Here is an 18,342-nt window from a genome sequence, read left to right as displayed (position 1 = left end):
TTACCTCGCAAAAAACCTTTTCTTTTTTTTTTAAAAAAGAAGAAGATGGGGATTAAGGCGTGTACGATGTCTATGTTAGGACGGATAAGATTCTTATCAAAATATTGTATATTCAACACATATATATATAGCATCGATTTGTACTCCTTTAATATGTTCAATACTTGGAGTCCACGTTAAAATCGGTTTTGTTCCCATTAGATTTTAATGGAAATATGACAAAAATAAGGAGCACAGACTCACAATGAAAATAAAAGGCATATATACATAAGTTCTTAAAAAAAAGAAAACACTCTCTGGAGGTTTAATTAAACGCATCAAACATGATAGCGGAGTGATGACCCGCTATACATAAAATATCATTTTAGAAAAATAATACAAGTCAGTAAAAAGTTAAGGAAATTGAATTTTGAAGGAGTTTCTCCCTCTTTTTATGTTTGTTTTTGGTTTTGGTTTTTTTTTTGAGCTTGTAAAAACCTATAGTGATTTGAAGACCCCCCCCCCCCCCCGATCTGGATTTTAAATAAGAAGTTTATACTATTTAAAGAGTTTTTATCGCGATTTGCAAATTCGTCCATCTTCCAAGACAGATATGCTTTTCATTAAATGATAAATATTAATCTAAAAGCTCAAGGTCCACCAGCTTCCAACGGGTTTATAGAAGGTAGTGTAAAATCCGGAAACTTCCTTTCCATTCGTGTTATACTCCGTATAACACGGAAAATGGCGGTCGAACCAAATGCAAAGAAAAGAAAATCTGATGATAACAAACATTCTACAGAAATTTTGTCATTTGCAGGATTTGATTTTTGTAAAGTGCTGAAAAATGACCTGAGAAGTAAAACTGCCTTCATCCACTCCCAGTTTGAAGGAAAAGATGCTGTGATTTTGATGGAGAAAACTGCATTTGATGCCAACATTGTACAAGAAATGCTAACAGAAAAAACAGAGTTAGTTGAAACTCTAAAGAATGATGTGTACAGTACATACAAGACATTTCCAGACAAAACATTAAATGGTTTGATTACTTTCTTAATCAAAGTTAAAATGAGTTTTGTAGAATGCCATGTACGCTATTTATATATTTATAAATATACCACGATCAAAGATATTTATGCCGCACATTTTTTTAAATTATTAAATCATTTGATATTCAGATTTTTTTTCATGGTTCAAACGGTGTTCATTTAGTAGTCCAAAAATTCACCTTTCTACCTTGTTATGGCCAATATGGCCAGCTAAAAATGTCTACTGGGATTTTGCATTGTAATAGACTTGAAAATAACCAAGATGATAACGTTAAAAAACTGTGCAAAATGTCCTGAGTACTTCCAAATGGAGAAACGATGTAAAAATTCCCACTGTAAATCTCTGTAAGGAAATTGTTTTCCTTTGTTCAAGATTTTCTGGGTAAAAACAGATGACCCACGTGTCGATGCAAAAATATTGGAATTTTTCTGCTGTCATTTGTACTTTATTAAAAGGTATGTTCTTAGAAATTGTCATCAAGTGAGGGAAGCAGTAACTTGTGGCAGACTACAAATAGACTGAGTATAGTAAAGAACAATTTAAAATTTGCATAATAAATAAGGCTAAATTTTATATCTTGGCCTATTAATCATTTTACTTACTTTGATTGGCTGAAAATTGTACTATTCCAAATTTTCGTCATTTATTTTATCTAGCCCATGACGTGATGTGTCAATGACAACAGTACTGGTATACAAATTTAATTTTTGGTTACATGAAGTGAGAAAATAATATTGAGGGAAAATTAAAAAAATGAAGCCTTTTAATTTTTTCACAGGTATGAAAACCACACTCATTTACCCTGCTACAAAGCAACACATCGCAAAATATTCTGAGCAGGAATTTCACATTGTTCAAGAGTCTGGGGAAGATTACAAGAAAGTTACACTGCCATATGTAAAGAACAAAGCCCTCAGCAACCAGGTAATCTATATATTTTGTGTTGTTCAAAGTTGAAATATTACATTGAGGCACTTTGTTTGGAGCCAGGGCAGATAGATAAATGTACCAGTACATTTGATTGACTGAAAAAAATAAATAGATATTGTACATAGCAGTCTTGATGATGTAGGAGCTTTATCACTAACCCCAATGCAATGAAACAACTTTTGCAATGTAATGTAGAAGCAAATTAAAGAAAGTTTTTTAATGCTACAATATACTTGTATTTCTAAAAATCAACCATATAATTATAAGCAAAGTAAAAGCTTGTCCTATTGGAGCATACCATAATCTTAACACTCGCGCTACAATTTTGCATCATCACACTTTGTATTCTCAAAACATGAGTTACAGAGGTGTTTGCAAATTATTTTCCACAGTGGGTTTACAACATTTTGAACAAAGAGACAGAAGCGGACCGTATAGTCTTTGAGGACACCTGTCCCGACTCTGGATTTATCCTGCTCCCAGACATGAAGTGGGACAGAAAGGACATGGATGCGCTGTACCTACAGGCCTTGGTCCACCGCCGCGACATCCTCTCCCTCAGGGATCTAGACCAAAGTCATCTACCACTACTCAAGAACATATTGGAAAAGGGATTGGTAAGTACCTCCATGTGATCAATGGACCAAATTATGAGTAGAGAAATCAAAAAAATAATTTTATATTTTGAAATTTAATGTTGCTGTAACTTACTGAAAATATAATTGTTGTAGATACATTAGCATTGTCTCAGTATAAAATAAAATATATGGGTAGTTTAATATTGCATGACTGTCAGATTGAGCTGTGTTGATCTACCTCATTCATATTATCCCATCATTTCACAAAAGCTGACAAAGATTATAGCTACACACAAAACTCTGAAATTTCTCAATAGTACACAAGATATCATATAGAGGTACATGTAAATACATATACCGGTACTATAGAGTAATCTTTTCTCCCTTCTAGAGTGCAATCAAGGAGAAGTATGGAATACCGGCCAATAAAGTTCGGAGCTATCTCCATTATCAGCCATCATATTACCATCTACACGTTCATTTTGCCCACATCAAGTTGGACAATCCGGGGTTTGAAGCTGATCGTGCTCACTTACTGACTGATGTGATCGAAAATATCGAAATGAAATCGCTCTACTACAAGGAAAAAACTCTGGTTTTCAAAGTTAGAGAAGATGACCATTTATACAAAGCTTTTTTAGAGCATGGGTGTATTCAGAAATAAAGAGGGAAAAATCTGTAATTTTCTGTGTTTAATTTCTTCCTGTCTGTATTCATCGCTCTGAGGTGACCACGTACAGGATGTTTTTAGATCTTAGATCAGTTTCCAACTATGTAGCATAAAGCAGAGGAGTGATTATACAAGTCCAGTTTTAATTTGACTGATTTCATCTTGGACCAATATCTACCTAACAATGTATTCAAAATGTATCTACATGTATATTTCTTAACGGAATGTTGAAAAGACACTTGGGTCAAATTTTAACATTTTTGAGTTCATTACTGCATGCTGAAGTATCATCATGCTGCATTTAGAGGCATACAGAATGGTTTAAAAAGTCTGGATGTATTGAATTCATGAGACAAGGTTTTAATCAAATCAAATTTGTATGACCAAAAAATCATAATTTTTAAAGAATGGTACTGTACGGTATATCTGAAGCAAGAAACAAAGACTTCCCAATGCCGTAACAATATCTGCAATTTATTTCATCAGGTAAGTCAACTCATGACAATGTACAAAAGTCTAATACCCAGTGGGTAAATATTTCAGGGAAAGAAGTGAAGGCCTCGGAGAGAAACATTGATGAGTTGTAGTCCAGTCTGAGGAGGCGGTCAGCGGTGCACTGAATACATGCACCACCAGTGCACGGGCCTTCTCTCTGCTGGATTGATTAATTGTGTTCCTATGAAACTTGTGTCTTAAATCAACTACACACGTCTACTGTCACTTGTTCCACAATCTGAGACGTTTCCTCCCGACACGTGACATGTAATGATCCCTCACTGTAATAAGCAACACAAATGAATCTTGATATTTACACTAAACCAAACAATGATTAATAAATTCTAGTCTTCACACATTCATGATCAATCTTATTGGATTGACTGTACCTTCGTAAATGAAATGTAACTGATATGCAGGCCTTTTCTGGCAAGTCTTTCATCACAATCTAGTTTAAAAGAAAAAAGAACACATTTATTTCATACGATGGCAAAATAAAATGAAAAAATTACTTTAATACATTTACAACAGTACATGTATTTGCTTTATACATGTTCGAAAATGTTTTATCTTTTAAAAACATGTTAACAAACAGTGATACATGCAAATAATACAACCATTTTAGGTCCTTTAAGCAAGTACTTCATATACCATTACATGTAATTGAGAAAAAATAAATGTATTTATATATTTTAATTGATATTTAATTTGTATGATTAATTCATTGTATAAATGGAATTCTAGCTTGCCTTTGCTAAACATTTTGCAGTGTCTGGGTTTTCTACATCAGTGCATTCACATATATCCATCTCCATGGATGTTTGTTGGGGAGATAAATTCATGACTTCCTGTCTTCGGGCTGGAAATGGGGTCATTTCTTGGAAAATAGGATATAATACTGGGTCTTTGTTGGCATCGTAACCCTGTGTACAAAAAATCCTCATTCAATTTTTTAACATCTACAAGTAATACACTGACGACTTAGACTGTTGGTAAAGTACATGTAGTATCTCATTGTATGTTTGTGTCCAAATTGATTTTTTCACATCTTTTACTTACCGGTAACTTGTGTTTGCTATCAACTAAGGCTGTCTGAAGTTAATGCTATGTTAAGCCTATGTTTAAAGTGATCCGCGCATAGGTTACGGATAAATTGTTGTTTAAAAAAAAAAAACCTATTTTCTATTTTATCTTTTTCCAGGTTGATTTTATTTTTTGCAACTGCTATACTGCAATCAGTAGAAATATGAAATATTTAGGGCACATTATGGAATATAAAATGGATTACAAATGGGATTGTCTTTATAACTGACAGCTCAAAAAAAGGTCATTAGACAGTTAGTCTTCATGTAGCTTGAATAAAACTGTATCTGTCTTGCTGTAAATGAATAACTCTTACTTGTTTGAAAATTTTGTTTGATTTATTTTTATTGCACTCCTTCGTAAGTTTGATATTTTGAATGTGACATTAAACATATAACTTAGAGCAGCCTTCTTTTTATTTTGATCTACTTACCTTTATACAAACAGTCTTTGATAGACACTCAATTTCATTTTCACCAATGAGGAGTTCATTGTCGTTATTTCCTGTTAAAATGGCAGCCTTGGAAAAGGATAATTCAGAGTCATTAATTTTAGTGTTTATTCTTTCTACACTTTAAGTCTATAGATTTTTAAAAAATTTAATACCAATACTCTTTTTTGTTTTATAAAATGACATTCACACACTTAAACAAAATTTTAAAATAAACAGTAAAATATACCATTGGTGTTTATACAATTTCTAGAAAATAAACATAAATTTATACAGCTTCTTTTAATATCACACAGTATCTCTTTCATTTCTTTGTATAAAATCTTTCATCAATTAAGGCTCATTAGTAACTCCCTGCATTTCCTAACACATGTATTTACATTGTAGTAAAATCTTAAAGGTACAGAATTTAAGGGTCACTGTCTTAAACCTCAGTGCAAGACTCACTTGTTTTGCTGCTCCAATGGCTATCACTTCGTCGGGTGGGATTGTGTTGAATACCTCAGCATTGCTTAGATAGTCCGAGATTGCTTTCTGTACAAAAGGAGGCTTTGCACCACCTCCACACACAATCACCTGTCATAAAAAAAATAACCATAAAGATTTTAACTGAATTTTTCACATACTGTAAAAATGCATAATCCAATCTACAGGCCTAATTAAATTTAGTGGGATGATGATCACTTATATTACTTAAGAAATAAACTCAATGTCTACCCAAGTTATACTCGTATAACCTGGGTTGGGGCAATTTACGCTTTATAATCCGCGAAGCGGATTATAAAAAAGCGTAAATTGCTCCAACCCAGGTTATACGAGTATAACTTTGGTAGATATTGAGTTCATTCCTTATAATTTAATTTTCTGGAATTTGCTGTACAAGCGGATTATAAAAAAGCGTAAATTGCTCCAACCCAGGTTATACGAGTATAACTTTGGTAGATATTGAGTTCATTCCTTATAATTTAATTTTCTGGAATTTGCTGTACAAATTTAGTCCGTTTTACTTTTAAAAATGATATAAAACTGTTCAAAATTCAAACGTAACGTCAAGCGAATTAGTACGCTGGTGCATTGTGACGTGTCTTGTGACGTGCAAACCAGGTTATACAAATTTAACTAAATTTTTCTATCCAATCAAATGCCGCGTTACAACCAGAATTAAATTATAGTAATGTAATGTAATTTGTATTTACTCCCTGAATCTAGTTTCACAATCATCCAAAATTATCCACAATACCAATCCCATGGTGTACGTTAAATGAGATTTTGTACAATAACTAGGACGGGTTTTTATAAAACTACCCGGTACCTTTTCTATATCTGATGAGCTGACATTAGATTTGGCACAAACATCATCAATGAGGGCTACACATTTCTGGACGAGATTTCCACAAAGACTTTCAAATCTGGCCCTACAAAAATTTTCAAAACTTCATTAATACATGTATTTATTTGCATACATCCTACATACAAATTTAATTCACATCTTATGATAAACACTTTGAGTTGTAAACAAATTATGATGTGTTAACTAGAGGCCCATAAACCCACATAATTTTTCTGTACTTCCTCATTCAAAAATTGTTTAATAAGACCTTTTCTTCTGTATTTCAATTATAAACCTTAAACCCCATTGGGATCTATTCCTAACCCCTGGTTTTATAGATTGATCAACATTTTTAAGGCAGCTTGTGTAAATATTTTGATATTTCTGTCAATCAATGGTTCTTGAGAACATTTTTTTCATTGAAAGAAGCCTGGCCATTTATTTGTCCTTTATCAAAGAATGCTTTTTGCTGAGTTTGGTTGAATTTGGAGAATAATTCAATAAAAAAAATTGTAAAATTTTGCAAACTGACATCTGGAGGTCGAACAAAAATAATCAATACAACTTACATATTTCAAGCTTTCAGCTTTGGTGAGCCAAAAACCTGATCATTTAAATATAATGAATATTATTTAGTGGGAGATTCAACCTACCTGGATACACTGCTATGGAAGTCGACTCCTTCATGCAGTGAGTCTATGGAGACCTGAGCATTCTCTAGTGTAGACAGGGTGTGTTTACAAACCTCAGTGGCCATTCTCATTTTGCTCAATGATCGCCGACTCTCTTTGATATCCAGTTTATATTTTCTGTGGGAGAAAATCAAACCTGAAGAGGAATACTGGACCAAAAAAATTTTTATTTTTCACTGATATTTTTTGTGATTATGATTTAACAAAATTCTACAAATAAAAGAAATAATACTTGTAAAATTCCTGAGCCAGAAAGTCTGCTAGTACATTGGTGAATTTGCTGCCTGCTACTTCTTGTGTGCAGGTGTTGCCCAGGATTCTGTAGAGTCCTCCCTGGAGGTGAACAATGGAGACGTCTGTTGAGTCACCACCCAGACGATAAACTAGAACATTACTGAAAGCAAACAATTAGTACTGTAGCTAGGGTTGTCCACAAGAAACTTAATGCAGTACTGTAGGACATGATGTATACAAAGGACATTTCTATCCTTAATCTATAAAATTGATGCCCATGAATATTAATTAAGAGCAAGTTTGAAGGATTTTCCGTCACGGAATCCTACCATTGGAGTGTATTGTCCATCTGACCTAGATCATAGGCCAATAGAGCAGCTACAGGTTCATTGATAGTCCGCAGCACACTAAATCCTGCTTTTGAGGCACATTCCCTGAAATATCAAACACACATGTAAAAACATGTAACTGCATACACATTAATTTCCAGCAAAATTACCAATCCTTTATGGAAAAAAACCTCCCCAAAACCTTTCTGAACTTGTAAAGATTCATTCTTCACAAAGGTTTTCAGATGTATCCTTAAAACTTGTAAGCAATAATGTGCATAAAAATTCCCCTCCTCATATATTTGCTCTAAAATACTGTAATACTGGTACAAAGTCATAAGGTGTTAACTGGCATCGATAAATATAATATTAACTCTAAATAAGTACATTTACCAGGTACAGTATGCTTATGTTGGCACAGTTTATGATTAACTAAGTGTAATGGTGTTATTAAACCAATGCATTGCTTTTTACCCTGACACAAAATACATGGGTAGCAAAGTTTTCAGATCCATACTGCAGAACCTGACATGTATTCTTTACTTATTTTTGTTTTTATATATAGTCATCTCATACCCGAAAACTTTCCTTTGTTCTTCAGAAAACTGTGAAGGCACTGCAAGCACCGAGTCGTGAATGTCCCCATCACCATGACTATTAGCAGTTTCTGCAAATTCAAAAAGAGATTGTGATTGGTACTGTACTTTATGTATATAATAGAGTGTGTATGCATTGGTGTAAATTTTAATATCAGCAATTCTAAAGCAAAGTAAACAGTGATTCTTGAAAAGTTGATACTAGTATATAACCTTTCATCTGTTTGTATATGGCTGTTGCTACATCCACAGGAGTTGCATCGATCATTCTCTCCTTGAAATCGACAACGTAAACCAGACCCCCATTCCTATTCTCTATCTGTAATACAAACGAAACAACAATCTCAAATCTAAGTATTTCTATCACACATCTATAAGTGCTTGAATACGTTTTATATATTACAAATCAACATAGAGCACGGGAGAAAACAAAAGTTTAGGAAAGGGTCATCTTCGCTAAGCAAAACTCTGATTTGTTATTCTCACAGAATAAATGTCTTGGACCTTTGGCTAGGAAGGACATGTTGGTATAAAAAGCTTTGCACAGACTTCCAATCGTACTATGAGCATTATGATTTTTTTTTCTCTCAATTAGACTATTCCTATATGAAATGAAATTGCAAGATCAGGAAATAGCTTAAAAAATTAATCTAATGGAATGTATCATTTTGCTGCCATAATATCCTGATATACTTCATCGTAAAATAGCTAAACTTGACGTCGTTGAAATGGTGACTATCTCTAATAGGGCCCCTCTTTTAGCAAATATCACCAACAAGTAAGGTTTGTTCTAATAAAATGGCCTTACTTTGAACTGGACCATTTTGCATCAAATATACAACTACACTTATGTATAATAATCATTAACTGTTGCTTACAGGCCGTAAACTTGTTTTCAAAATATGTGCTACAGACAAATGAAACCATGATGAACTCTGTTATTAGTCCCCTACCGGTTTTTACCAGAGGGGACTATAGCTTTTCTCTGCGTCCATCTGTCCAACTTCAGTTTTCCACACTTTTTTTCTTTTTGCGTTTGAGGAATAATATGAAATTTGCTGAACAGCTTCAAAATGTCAAACTACAGATCAAGTTTATACCTTTGTAGCCTCTGGTTGACATATTTTCGAGAAAATTAATTTGTTATATTCCAATGTTCGGGTTCATTATCGGGTTCCATGTGTATTGAATAAACGAGGAAAGTATGTAGTCAGTAATAATATCGTGCATTACTTGGACCATTCCTTTTATTGTTTCTAACAAACAAATAAGTTCTGTAAAATAGTGTCAAGCATTGTGTTGTAAATTTAATCCACAGGTTTTTTTTTGTATAAGTACAATCGGATTCGTTATCGGGTTGGTCTGTTAATCGGGGTACAGAACTCGGTAAGAAATGATATTCTGCATAACAGTGCATTGTTTTCACAAATTTTTACAAACCGGTAGGGGACGTGTATTGCTTCTGCAATACTCTCGGAATGCTTGTTATTATAGCACATGAATTGATCTACAAAATGATTTTAAATTTAAATGCTTTAATATAAGATAAATACTGTATGATACATATTCCCTGGTGAAGAAAATTGACTGACCTTCACTGGTGATTTTGAGATATATTCTTGTGTAACTGGATCGTCCCAGGATCTACCCAACACCCTCTTAACAAAACTTATGGTGTTTTGAGTATTCCTGATACTTCCTTGCTTTGCTGCAGCTCCAACAGTCTGAAAAAGTTTTTAAAAATTGTCTTGACACACACTTGATTACAGATATTTGACGCCATATTCTTTTTCAACATGTAATTACTGGTGTATATACTGTAGATTCCTAATTGAACACAAGAAATTAACATCCGATTAAAATCGCCAGAAGCAACCCTAGCTATTTTAAAACCTTGCTTTTATTTTTCACACAGTTTTAAGCTTTTGGAAATTAAAACAAATAATTGGTGCTTGCGATTTTATACAAGTCAGTGGAATCGCGGAATTAAGTACTTGAGTAAAATAAGAAAATTACAATAAATAACATTTTAAAATATAGCATAATGAATAAATAAATAGGTAAGTGGATTCAACTGTGCGTGTTTCCTAAAAATCTGATAGTGGAAATGTCATGGTGTTGTTGGCTCTGCACTCCAAACGGTCACAATGTATAATCAATATATTATTTAAACTACCTGATCTAAATCTGTGTATGCTACAACACATGGTGTTGTTCTGTCTCCTAAATCATTGGCTACCACATCTGTTTTACCATCCTGCAACAAACAATGAAACACAAATATATTAGAGTGAAGCCTCGTTCAATCGGGTTATCAATATTCATAATGCTTTCTCTTACCTTTACTTCAAAATTTCAATTTGAACAAACTCATATAACATATTCAGGCGAGCTAGAAACTATAGCTTTGAGAAATCAGTTCGAATTTCCTAGTTGACTTACGAGACATGCTCAATGGTTTTATTGTTAATGTGTTTGTGGCGTTGTGTCTATGTATTTCAGATAAATTATGGTGTCATCTTTTTATTTTCTATTTACTTATGGTCATATAGTCAAGTATACCTTATACACAGCTAGACAAGCAGAAGTCGTGCCGAAATGCACACCGAAGGCTGCCATATTGATGTTCTCGCGAGATTTCACACTTGGATCTGACTATTTGCTAGAATCGACTTCAGTTTAACTAAATATCGACAGATTGACTGCAGTTCTTTAATTTTATTTTACATATGTTTTGAAATATCATGAACAAAATTTAATTTTCATTTTAAAAATTAAAGCATACATAATCTTCCTTTCAAAAGTTCCAAAACGATAAAAATATTTCTTTAATCCCTTAACTATAAATATTCAAACCTATGAAAAAAATTTTGCATGCTAAATTTTATCATTGTCTTGACTGTGTTTCTCTGACCTCTAGTTTTACCTCAAAATGTTTATAAATTTGGAAGTTTTTGGATTCTATTATGAAATAGCTTGTATCTTCACAAAGATCTTCAATTAGGATATCAATCGTAACCAATCAAATTGCGACAAATGTACATGTGCTTCCTGTTCCACGTTTGTTTTCGCCGGTGAATAGTAGCAGACAACTCCATTGAAGTTATCCACTCACTTGACACTTCGTGAAGGCGGAACAAATAATATTCTTGTTCACGATAAGAGAACAATTGAACCACGATGTATTTTAATTCACTTGCAGCGCTACTTTGCTTATTTTGTGTTGTTGTGTGCTCAGCAAAGAAACCAATTACAAAAGACAACTGTGAAGGTAATGTACGTTTAATTTAACCAAAAATATGTTCATATACATTTTTATGATTACCCCTAAATGACCAGACACTTTTGAAATTGATTAGACAAGTTTCTGCCAGATTAATATCACAATCTTGCCTTTTTTGTCATTTTCATTTTGAGTTCCCCCTAATTGCAGGTATGGTTTTTAAGTTTGGATTGTAACAGATCGATAAGATTCAATGCAAATGATTAAATATCATAAGTATTAAAGCTACTCAAGGTAGAGACTAAATTTATCAAAGAGGCAGGAAGACTTTATCAGACATCCACTTTGTAGATCCTTAATCTTTAAAATTGATATCGAGCGATTCAGTAACTCACTGGCACTAAATGTTTTGTTGAAAACAGTTTAATATAGATATACAATATGATAAATAATGTTGTGTTTTAAACTGATCGAGAGTTTCTCTATTTACCATGATTTACAATGATAAGTTACTAATTGATATGAGTTACTGATTTAGTTCTTCTTTCTTGACTTTTAAATTTGTACATCTAGAAAAATCTAGAATGATCTACTAAGTTTATAACGAAAACATGATCTGAACTGAGGACATTTTGAGTTTTAATTTACGTTATTATCCGAGCACTGATAGATCCTACTTGAATTTATCCGACTTAGAGTGATATATCACTTCTTCTATTTGAATATGTTCTATATCTCTTTGATTTCTAATACACCTTTGTCATGCATGCATTCGTTAATTTAAAAGAAGTTGTCTCTTACTGATCTGAGAAAGATCAAGAAATGTTTAGTACATTGAATTCCCTTGGTTCTGTTACAGTATGTGTAACAGTGATAGACAAATTTGAAAAGACGCTAAAAGATGAAGATAGGAAAGATGGACCAAAACTAGAAAAACTTTTCATGAAGTTCTGCAAAGACCTAAGAGGGAAGGAGGAGAGATTTGTAAGTACATACAGAATATTTTTCAGCCAACAGACCAGATATTTTGGATTTTATTATAAAGAATTTTACAATATTGTTTTTAAAAAATGCCTCATCTATAGCCATGGTACAGAGTCCTTATACTGCATTGCTCACATAAATATTAAAAAGGCAAAGTTGAGTTGATCTTCATCTATGTTTTACACACATAATTGAACATCTGCCTGATTGGTAATCATCTGTTGTTTGCAATGCTGTAAAATTGAAACATTTTACAATTTCTGGTACGAATAAACCACACAGGCACACACAGGTTAAAGTATTTATATCATTACCATCAGACTGAAATGTTTACACAAACTTTAAATCTTCTATTTCAGTGCTATTACATCGGTGGTTTGAAAACTTCAGCAACCTATATTCTTGGAACAATGTCAAAGCCCATGAAGTCCTTCATGCCTTCCACAAAAATTTGTGAAAAACTGCGAGATGCTGATAACCAAATTTGTGATCTGAAATATGGTAAATGCATGGATTTGTTTTATCCTTGCATTTTTTGGACAGTTTGAAGTTTGATCAAATACTGTAAACCAACTTTTATTGCAATGACTTTGGTTTGCAATTTCATTGAGATGGTTCACGGTTACTTATTTTTGCAACCAAGCCATATCAACATCCGTTTTGTTATAACAACTATATAACAATAACTCATTTGTGACGAGAAATATTCGCAATAATGAGGCACTCCTAAACCTTGTTAAAATTTCTCAAACACGAATATTGAATTAAAAGTTGGATTACAGTATAAGTTAGCCTAATTTCTTAAAAATTAATGTTGATACATATTTTACTCTTTAACTAAATCAAAAGGCTTTTGGAATGGTATTGCATAATTTTTAGCAAATAAAAATGCTGGTCGCTGTCTCACAAGATATTTTGACTTTATTTTTAGATAAACAGATTGATTTAACGAAAGTAAATCTGAAGAAACTGAAAGTCAAGGATTTAAAGAAGATTCTCTCAGACTGGGGAGAGGATAATGCTTGCAAAGGATGTGCAGAGAAGTCTGATTTCATCAAGAAGGTAGAGGAGCTCATGCCCAAATACGCACCAGAGGCAGCCAAGAAACGGGAAGAATTATAGACAAACAGAATTCACCGTCCAGATCCATTCATCATTATTAGCCAACCATCTCTAAACTGTAAAGTTTCGCAATTAAGACAAAATGGCATGTTTATCATGATATATGGATTTATTTTGAAGAAGCAAACAGTAGATTATACTTTGTTATGAATGATATATGTCTATTTATAAACTTTACATCGTTATAAATTAATTCACTACCAGTACCTACCTCTGGGGGATTGTGAGGAGGACAACTAACATACTGGTACCACTTTTGATTTTACCATTCTAAATTACTCTAGGTTTTACATCAATGTTTATACATAAAAATAAGTGTTATCAATGGGATTCTTATTTTATTTAATAACAGAAGAGTGCTGCCCAGCATAATAAGGTCATTAATATTGAAAAGGGGGGGGGGTCAATTTGTGCTTATTGTAAGCTACATGTATGTAACTCAAAGTGAAAGTGTGAAACTTACTTGTCATGATCAAACAGGTCTTTCCATTGTAGATTTGTGTTGTATCGAAAGTTTTATTTGATTTTATTTGATTTATTTTTTTTTCTGCAAATTTAATAATGAGGTAGTGCAACATATTCTAAATGTCAAGGGAAGAAAGGGACAGACTGATAGAAAACTGAATGTAACTTTTAGTAATTTAGGAAACATTGCATTTTATTTCAGTGATCTCTGAAGTAGATTGAAATTTCCATCATTTTGCTTAACAAAATATGATTCAGGTCCATGGGTGTGATAGAGTACGCATGGTATGGTTGTTTGTTTACAGATACACAGATTTTTTCTATTGCACTTAAGTAGGATTATTTCAATGTTGTGATACTATTGTACAACAGTTGGTAGTATTGTGTGACTGTACAGTTTGAAAGTGAGGGTAATGCATGTTGAGAAGTTGAGTACATTGAGAGTATTTGTTTTTGCCCTTGTTTATGAATAAATTATTTATATAATACCCTTCTCTTTTATATTTGCTAAAGAATATTGTTGAAGAGATCATCAAGCATTGAATGGCATTGATACTGTATTGGATACAATACTAAAAGGAGAAAAAAGATACGATTGTCTCGTCTCTGTTTAACAGAGTTTAACAAAAGAAGTTTGTTAAAAAATGTATAGTGAAGAGCAATATAAACGACCAGATTCTAGCGAGAGTTATCTCCTCGATCAGAGGGTCAGGACATCTGCACAAAGTCCGCCTACAACTCATCTTCGCTAGCCAATGGTTTAAACCCTTGGCTAGCGAAGATGCCTCCAACTACAATGAATGGCAAATAAAAACGATCATCTCCTATCTGAGAGAGCTATCTAGAGGGGTGGGGGGTCTGGGATGGGGGTGTTGGGACCCCCTCCCCCGGAAAATTCAAATTTCTTTCAAAAACTTGCATAGTAAAATTACCGAAAGGACAGGAACATACAAGGCGTTATATATACCCCCCCCCCCCCACACACACTTGGAGCAATAAAAAAGAACTTGCTCAAATGTTAATAAAATAAGTATTCTTGGCTTGTATACGTTGTTTATACTATAGATTTCACGGTGCATGTTAATTAATGGCGTGTTTTCATTCTAATCTATAAACACAAGAAATATAGGTTTCCAAATTAAGTCGCACGACGTTTTGTGCCTAAATTTTGACCATTTACTGTGCTAAATTGATTTTTTGGGTGTGAATGGGTCTAGACTCCATCCTAAAAGTACTTTTACTAAAAGGATAAGTTTTTTAAAATTCTTTTTATCATTAATTTATCAAGGTGGAGTCTAGACCCATTATGGGTCAAAATTCGTGGTTTTCACAAAAACGTCACTAATTTAATAATAATTTTTAATTATAAAAGTTATTCACTCAATTTAAGTGTGTCACTCAGCTCAGTGTGATATATAGGCAGAGTACTTGTAGGCACCACCTCTCGGCAGAGAGGGTGTTCGAATCATAGTGGACATTTCTTTTTAAATTCAGCGCTTTTGCCTCCTTTTAGTTAAAATTACACAATGATCTTGCCCATTCCAACTAGTGTATAGTAAACAATAGCGCTAGCACAATCAGAGATTGTTTGAGATTACGTTGTAAAGAAAATAAACATAGAAATGAAAATAAGAAGAAATGTATAAATGTAATAGTATGTTTGTTAATGACCAGATAATGCAGTTCTATATTATACATGTACTGATGCAGACCTTCAAATGTAAGAATTACATTCTTTTATGAGATTTACGCAAGTCGTTTAAATATCCTAGGTTCGGGGGATTCAACAGACATTGTACGCTCTTCTTTGTCTGCGCAAGACGTTTCGGGAAACATCCAGTCTCTCGTTGTATCTCGAAATAATCCACGCATAGTCGACCTCATAAGTCTAAAATAGACTATTTGACAATGTAAATATCATTTATTATGTGTTTTTAAATAAAATGAAAGTTGTCACTTTATGAATATTATTCACGGAGACTGATGGAATCGGTTGTACATTAATTTCAATTAATCATAGTTTGTTAAATAATTTAAACTATTCCTGTAATATGCTAGTTCATATATACTTATCCGATGTGGGATCCTTTTATTACCAAACAAATCAAACACATTTTTGGGAGTTTATTTTAATCAACTCTCCTATGCAGTTACTCTGGCAAACCGAAAGTGAAACAGTGTTTGGACCTAAGCACAAATCATCACCGCTGACAAGACTAAGTTCTTGAAAATAATAGAAAAATTCTATGTAATGTATGCTGAAGCATTGTTTTTTCAAGGAAACTTATCAATAAACACTTTGGAAATAGTCAGATTTTATATATTACGAACAACTAAGATATTTTTATAGTCTCATGTATTCCTACGCCAGAGTTTAATATAGCCTCGTTCAACCAAACGCTCGGCTGTCTCCATAAATCTCCGAGAAGCAGAAAGGCTCTCTTGCTTGTCGGAGATTAACGGAGACAGCCGAGCGTCTGGTTGAACGAGACTAGAGTTCGATATGAATAGTGCTTGGATCCATAAATTTTTTATAATTGCTTCGATTACTTATAAATAGTTTGAAATCTATCTTTAAATATTACACAACATGATTCATATGGGGTTTCTCGAAATTCTTGTCGGAAAAGTATAAAATTTCATATAATAAAAAAGTGCGTAATTCAAATACAGACTAGAAACTAATTGCCATGCAAGATAAGTTGATTTCAAATAAATGATAATCGATAAAATCAACTCCCGTCAGTAATTCAGTACTTTGATTTTAGGTGGGTCTTTACTCGGCAATTTTTTGTTAAAGTGAGGTTTTTTCTCTTGAAATCATTTGTTTAACACCCATTGAAATTAAAACATTAAAAAAGTCTTAACTATACATGTACATGTACTTACTTGAATGATTTTTATCAAAATCTTCACAATATGTATAGGCCCTTTTTCATAACACGTTTCGAGCCAATTCTCATTATTTTTTGCCAGTTTTAATTACAATCTTGGAGACAAGCTTAAATTATATATTTTTTGATCAAGTTTTTATATGTTAGAAACACATTACAGTGGGATTTATTTTTTGGATAAACGGATAAAAATACATTTTGTATTTTTAAAAAAAAGTGTATAAAAAATTATTACATGATTTGAAATATCTTAACATATTTTTGTTCTTGGTTAGCTGGCTTATTTTGTACCTTAGAATTTTAGATTTAGGTCTGTTGCACTTTAACTGGAAAGCTAAAAAGTCTATAGGGGTCAATACCTACAACTTTTAGAACATGTATATTCCATTTTTTTTAATCGACTTGATTTTGGAAAAACGTCATTAATTTTTTTTCGAACAATTTTTAAGTAAATTAGTTGGTATGTTTTGCATCGTCTTTTTTTATAAGAGCAAGTCTTGATATATAAACATAAGTATTTTTGTAAACAAAAAAACTGTATGAAAACGCAGGAATACATGAACAAATACAATATTTTGAAGCATATGGTAGATCATAGCCTTCTAAATTACACACTGGTCTGCTAATGCTGCAAAGTTAAAATTCAAGGTCTGTACAACAAATCTGTGCTAAATCAGTAACGGTCACTCTAGTGTGTTCCCACCTTATAATTGAAGTACACTGTACATGTAAATGGTCAGGTAATTCAATATACTTCTTCATCCATGTAACTTCTCTGCTATATTTGCATCTTTTTTTCTCATAATGGTACCATAAGCCCGAATCCGAGTGTCATGATGTAAATTTTGGCAGTAAATACAAAATTTACAGTCATGTTGTAAATTTTGCATTTACTGCCACCGGTAAATTCAAAATTTACAACATGACATTAGGACAACAGAAAAAAAATATAAGAATGTAAGAAACAACAACACATGGGTACGGTTTCAGCAACTGTATTGCTTACAGCCTTGGAGCACATGGAAATCTCTATACAGTACACGATCTACCTGAATACAGTCAACTACACAGCTCTAGAAGTAAGGTTATTCTGAACACACCAGTGGGTGATGCATAAACTCAGCAGAAGGAAACAGACAGGTCCACTACTTTAGCCGCTATACATATATAACGTAGATTGCAGTTTTAATAATAAGAGAGTATTATGATAATATAATAATCAACAATTAAAGAAGTC

The 18,342-nt window shown here is 32.9% G+C and overlaps 3 protein-coding genes across 3 annotated transcripts; 2 read left to right on the top strand and 1 right to left on the bottom strand.

Moving 5' to 3' along the window:
* The first annotated feature begins 703 nt into the window (after positions 1-703).
* LOC105342540 (m7GpppX diphosphatase) lies at positions 704-3,214 on the top strand. Its single transcript, XM_011449518.4, has 4 exons — positions 704-1,018; positions 1,808-1,953; positions 2,352-2,576; positions 2,929-3,214. Exons 1-4 carry the CDS (start codon positions 724-726, stop codon positions 3,199-3,201), a joined length of 939 nt encoding a protein of 312 aa, XP_011447820.2. The 5' UTR covers positions 704-723; the 3' UTR covers positions 3,202-3,214.
* A 446-nt stretch (positions 3,215-3,660) lies between these two features.
* On the bottom strand, positions 3,661-11,123 carry LOC105342539 (heat shock 70 kDa protein 14). Its single transcript, XM_011449517.4, has 14 exons — positions 10,980-11,123; positions 10,594-10,674; positions 10,010-10,141; positions 8,631-8,736; positions 8,398-8,488; positions 7,822-7,926; positions 7,491-7,652; positions 7,220-7,375; positions 6,549-6,651; positions 5,684-5,812; positions 5,219-5,305; positions 4,452-4,625; positions 4,092-4,150; positions 3,661-3,983 (listed from the first exon to the last, which is right to left on the bottom strand). The coding sequence occupies exons 1-14, from the start codon at positions 11,034-11,036 to the stop codon at positions 3,905-3,907; spliced, it is 1,521 nt and encodes a 506-aa protein (XP_011447819.3). The 5' UTR covers positions 11,037-11,123; the 3' UTR covers positions 3,661-3,904.
* Positions 11,124-11,455: 332 nt separating this feature from the next.
* LOC105342538 (mesencephalic astrocyte-derived neurotrophic factor homolog) lies at positions 11,456-14,701 on the top strand. Its single transcript, XM_011449516.4, has 4 exons — positions 11,456-11,688; positions 12,500-12,624; positions 12,984-13,125; positions 13,556-14,701. Exons 1-4 carry the CDS (start codon positions 11,598-11,600, stop codon positions 13,744-13,746), a joined length of 549 nt encoding a protein of 182 aa, XP_011447818.1. The 5' UTR covers positions 11,456-11,597; the 3' UTR covers positions 13,747-14,701.
* The last annotated feature ends 3,641 nt before the right edge of the window (positions 14,702-18,342 follow it).

The sequence above is a fragment of the Magallana gigas genome, chromosome 4 (assembly GCF_963853765.1).
Source record: "Magallana gigas chromosome 4, xbMagGiga1.1, whole genome shotgun sequence".
Classification (NCBI taxonomy): domain Eukaryota; kingdom Metazoa; phylum Mollusca; class Bivalvia; order Ostreida; family Ostreidae; genus Magallana; species Magallana gigas.
This window is presented reverse-complemented; position numbering and strand designations above follow the sequence as displayed.

Coding starts and splice junctions, on each gene's coding strand:
- LOC105342540 (XM_011449518.4), top strand. CDS start 724: ATGGCGGTCGAACCAAATGCAAAGAAAAGAAAATCTGATGATAACAAA. Junction 1,954..2,351: donor ACAAAGCCCTCAGCAACCAG/GTAATCTATATA, acceptor TATTTTCCACAG/TGGGTTTACAACATTTTGAA. Junction 2,577..2,928: donor ACATATTGGAAAAGGGATTG/GTAAGTACCTCC, acceptor TCTCCCTTCTAG/AGTGCAATCAAGGAGAAGTA.
- LOC105342538 (XM_011449516.4), top strand. CDS start 11,598: ATGTATTTTAATTCACTTGCAGCGCTACTTTGCTTATTTTGTGTTGTT. Junction 11,689..12,499: donor TACAAAAGACAACTGTGAAG/GTAATGTACGTT, acceptor GTTCTGTTACAG/TATGTGTAACAGTGATAGAC. Junction 13,126..13,555: donor AATTTGTGATCTGAAATATG/GTAAATGCATGG, acceptor CTTTATTTTTAG/ATAAACAGATTGATTTAACG.
- LOC105342539 (XM_011449517.4), bottom strand. CDS start 11,036: ATGGCAGCCTTCGGTGTGCATTTCGGCACGACTTCTGCTTGTCTAGCT. Junction 10,675..10,979: donor CTTGTCTAGCTGTGTATAAG/GTATACTTGACT, acceptor TGTTTGTTGCAG/GATGGTAAAACAGATGTGGT. Junction 7,927..8,397: donor GAACAAAGGAAAGTTTTCGG/GTATGAGATGAC, acceptor TTGATATTTCAG/GGAATGTGCCTCAAAAGCAG.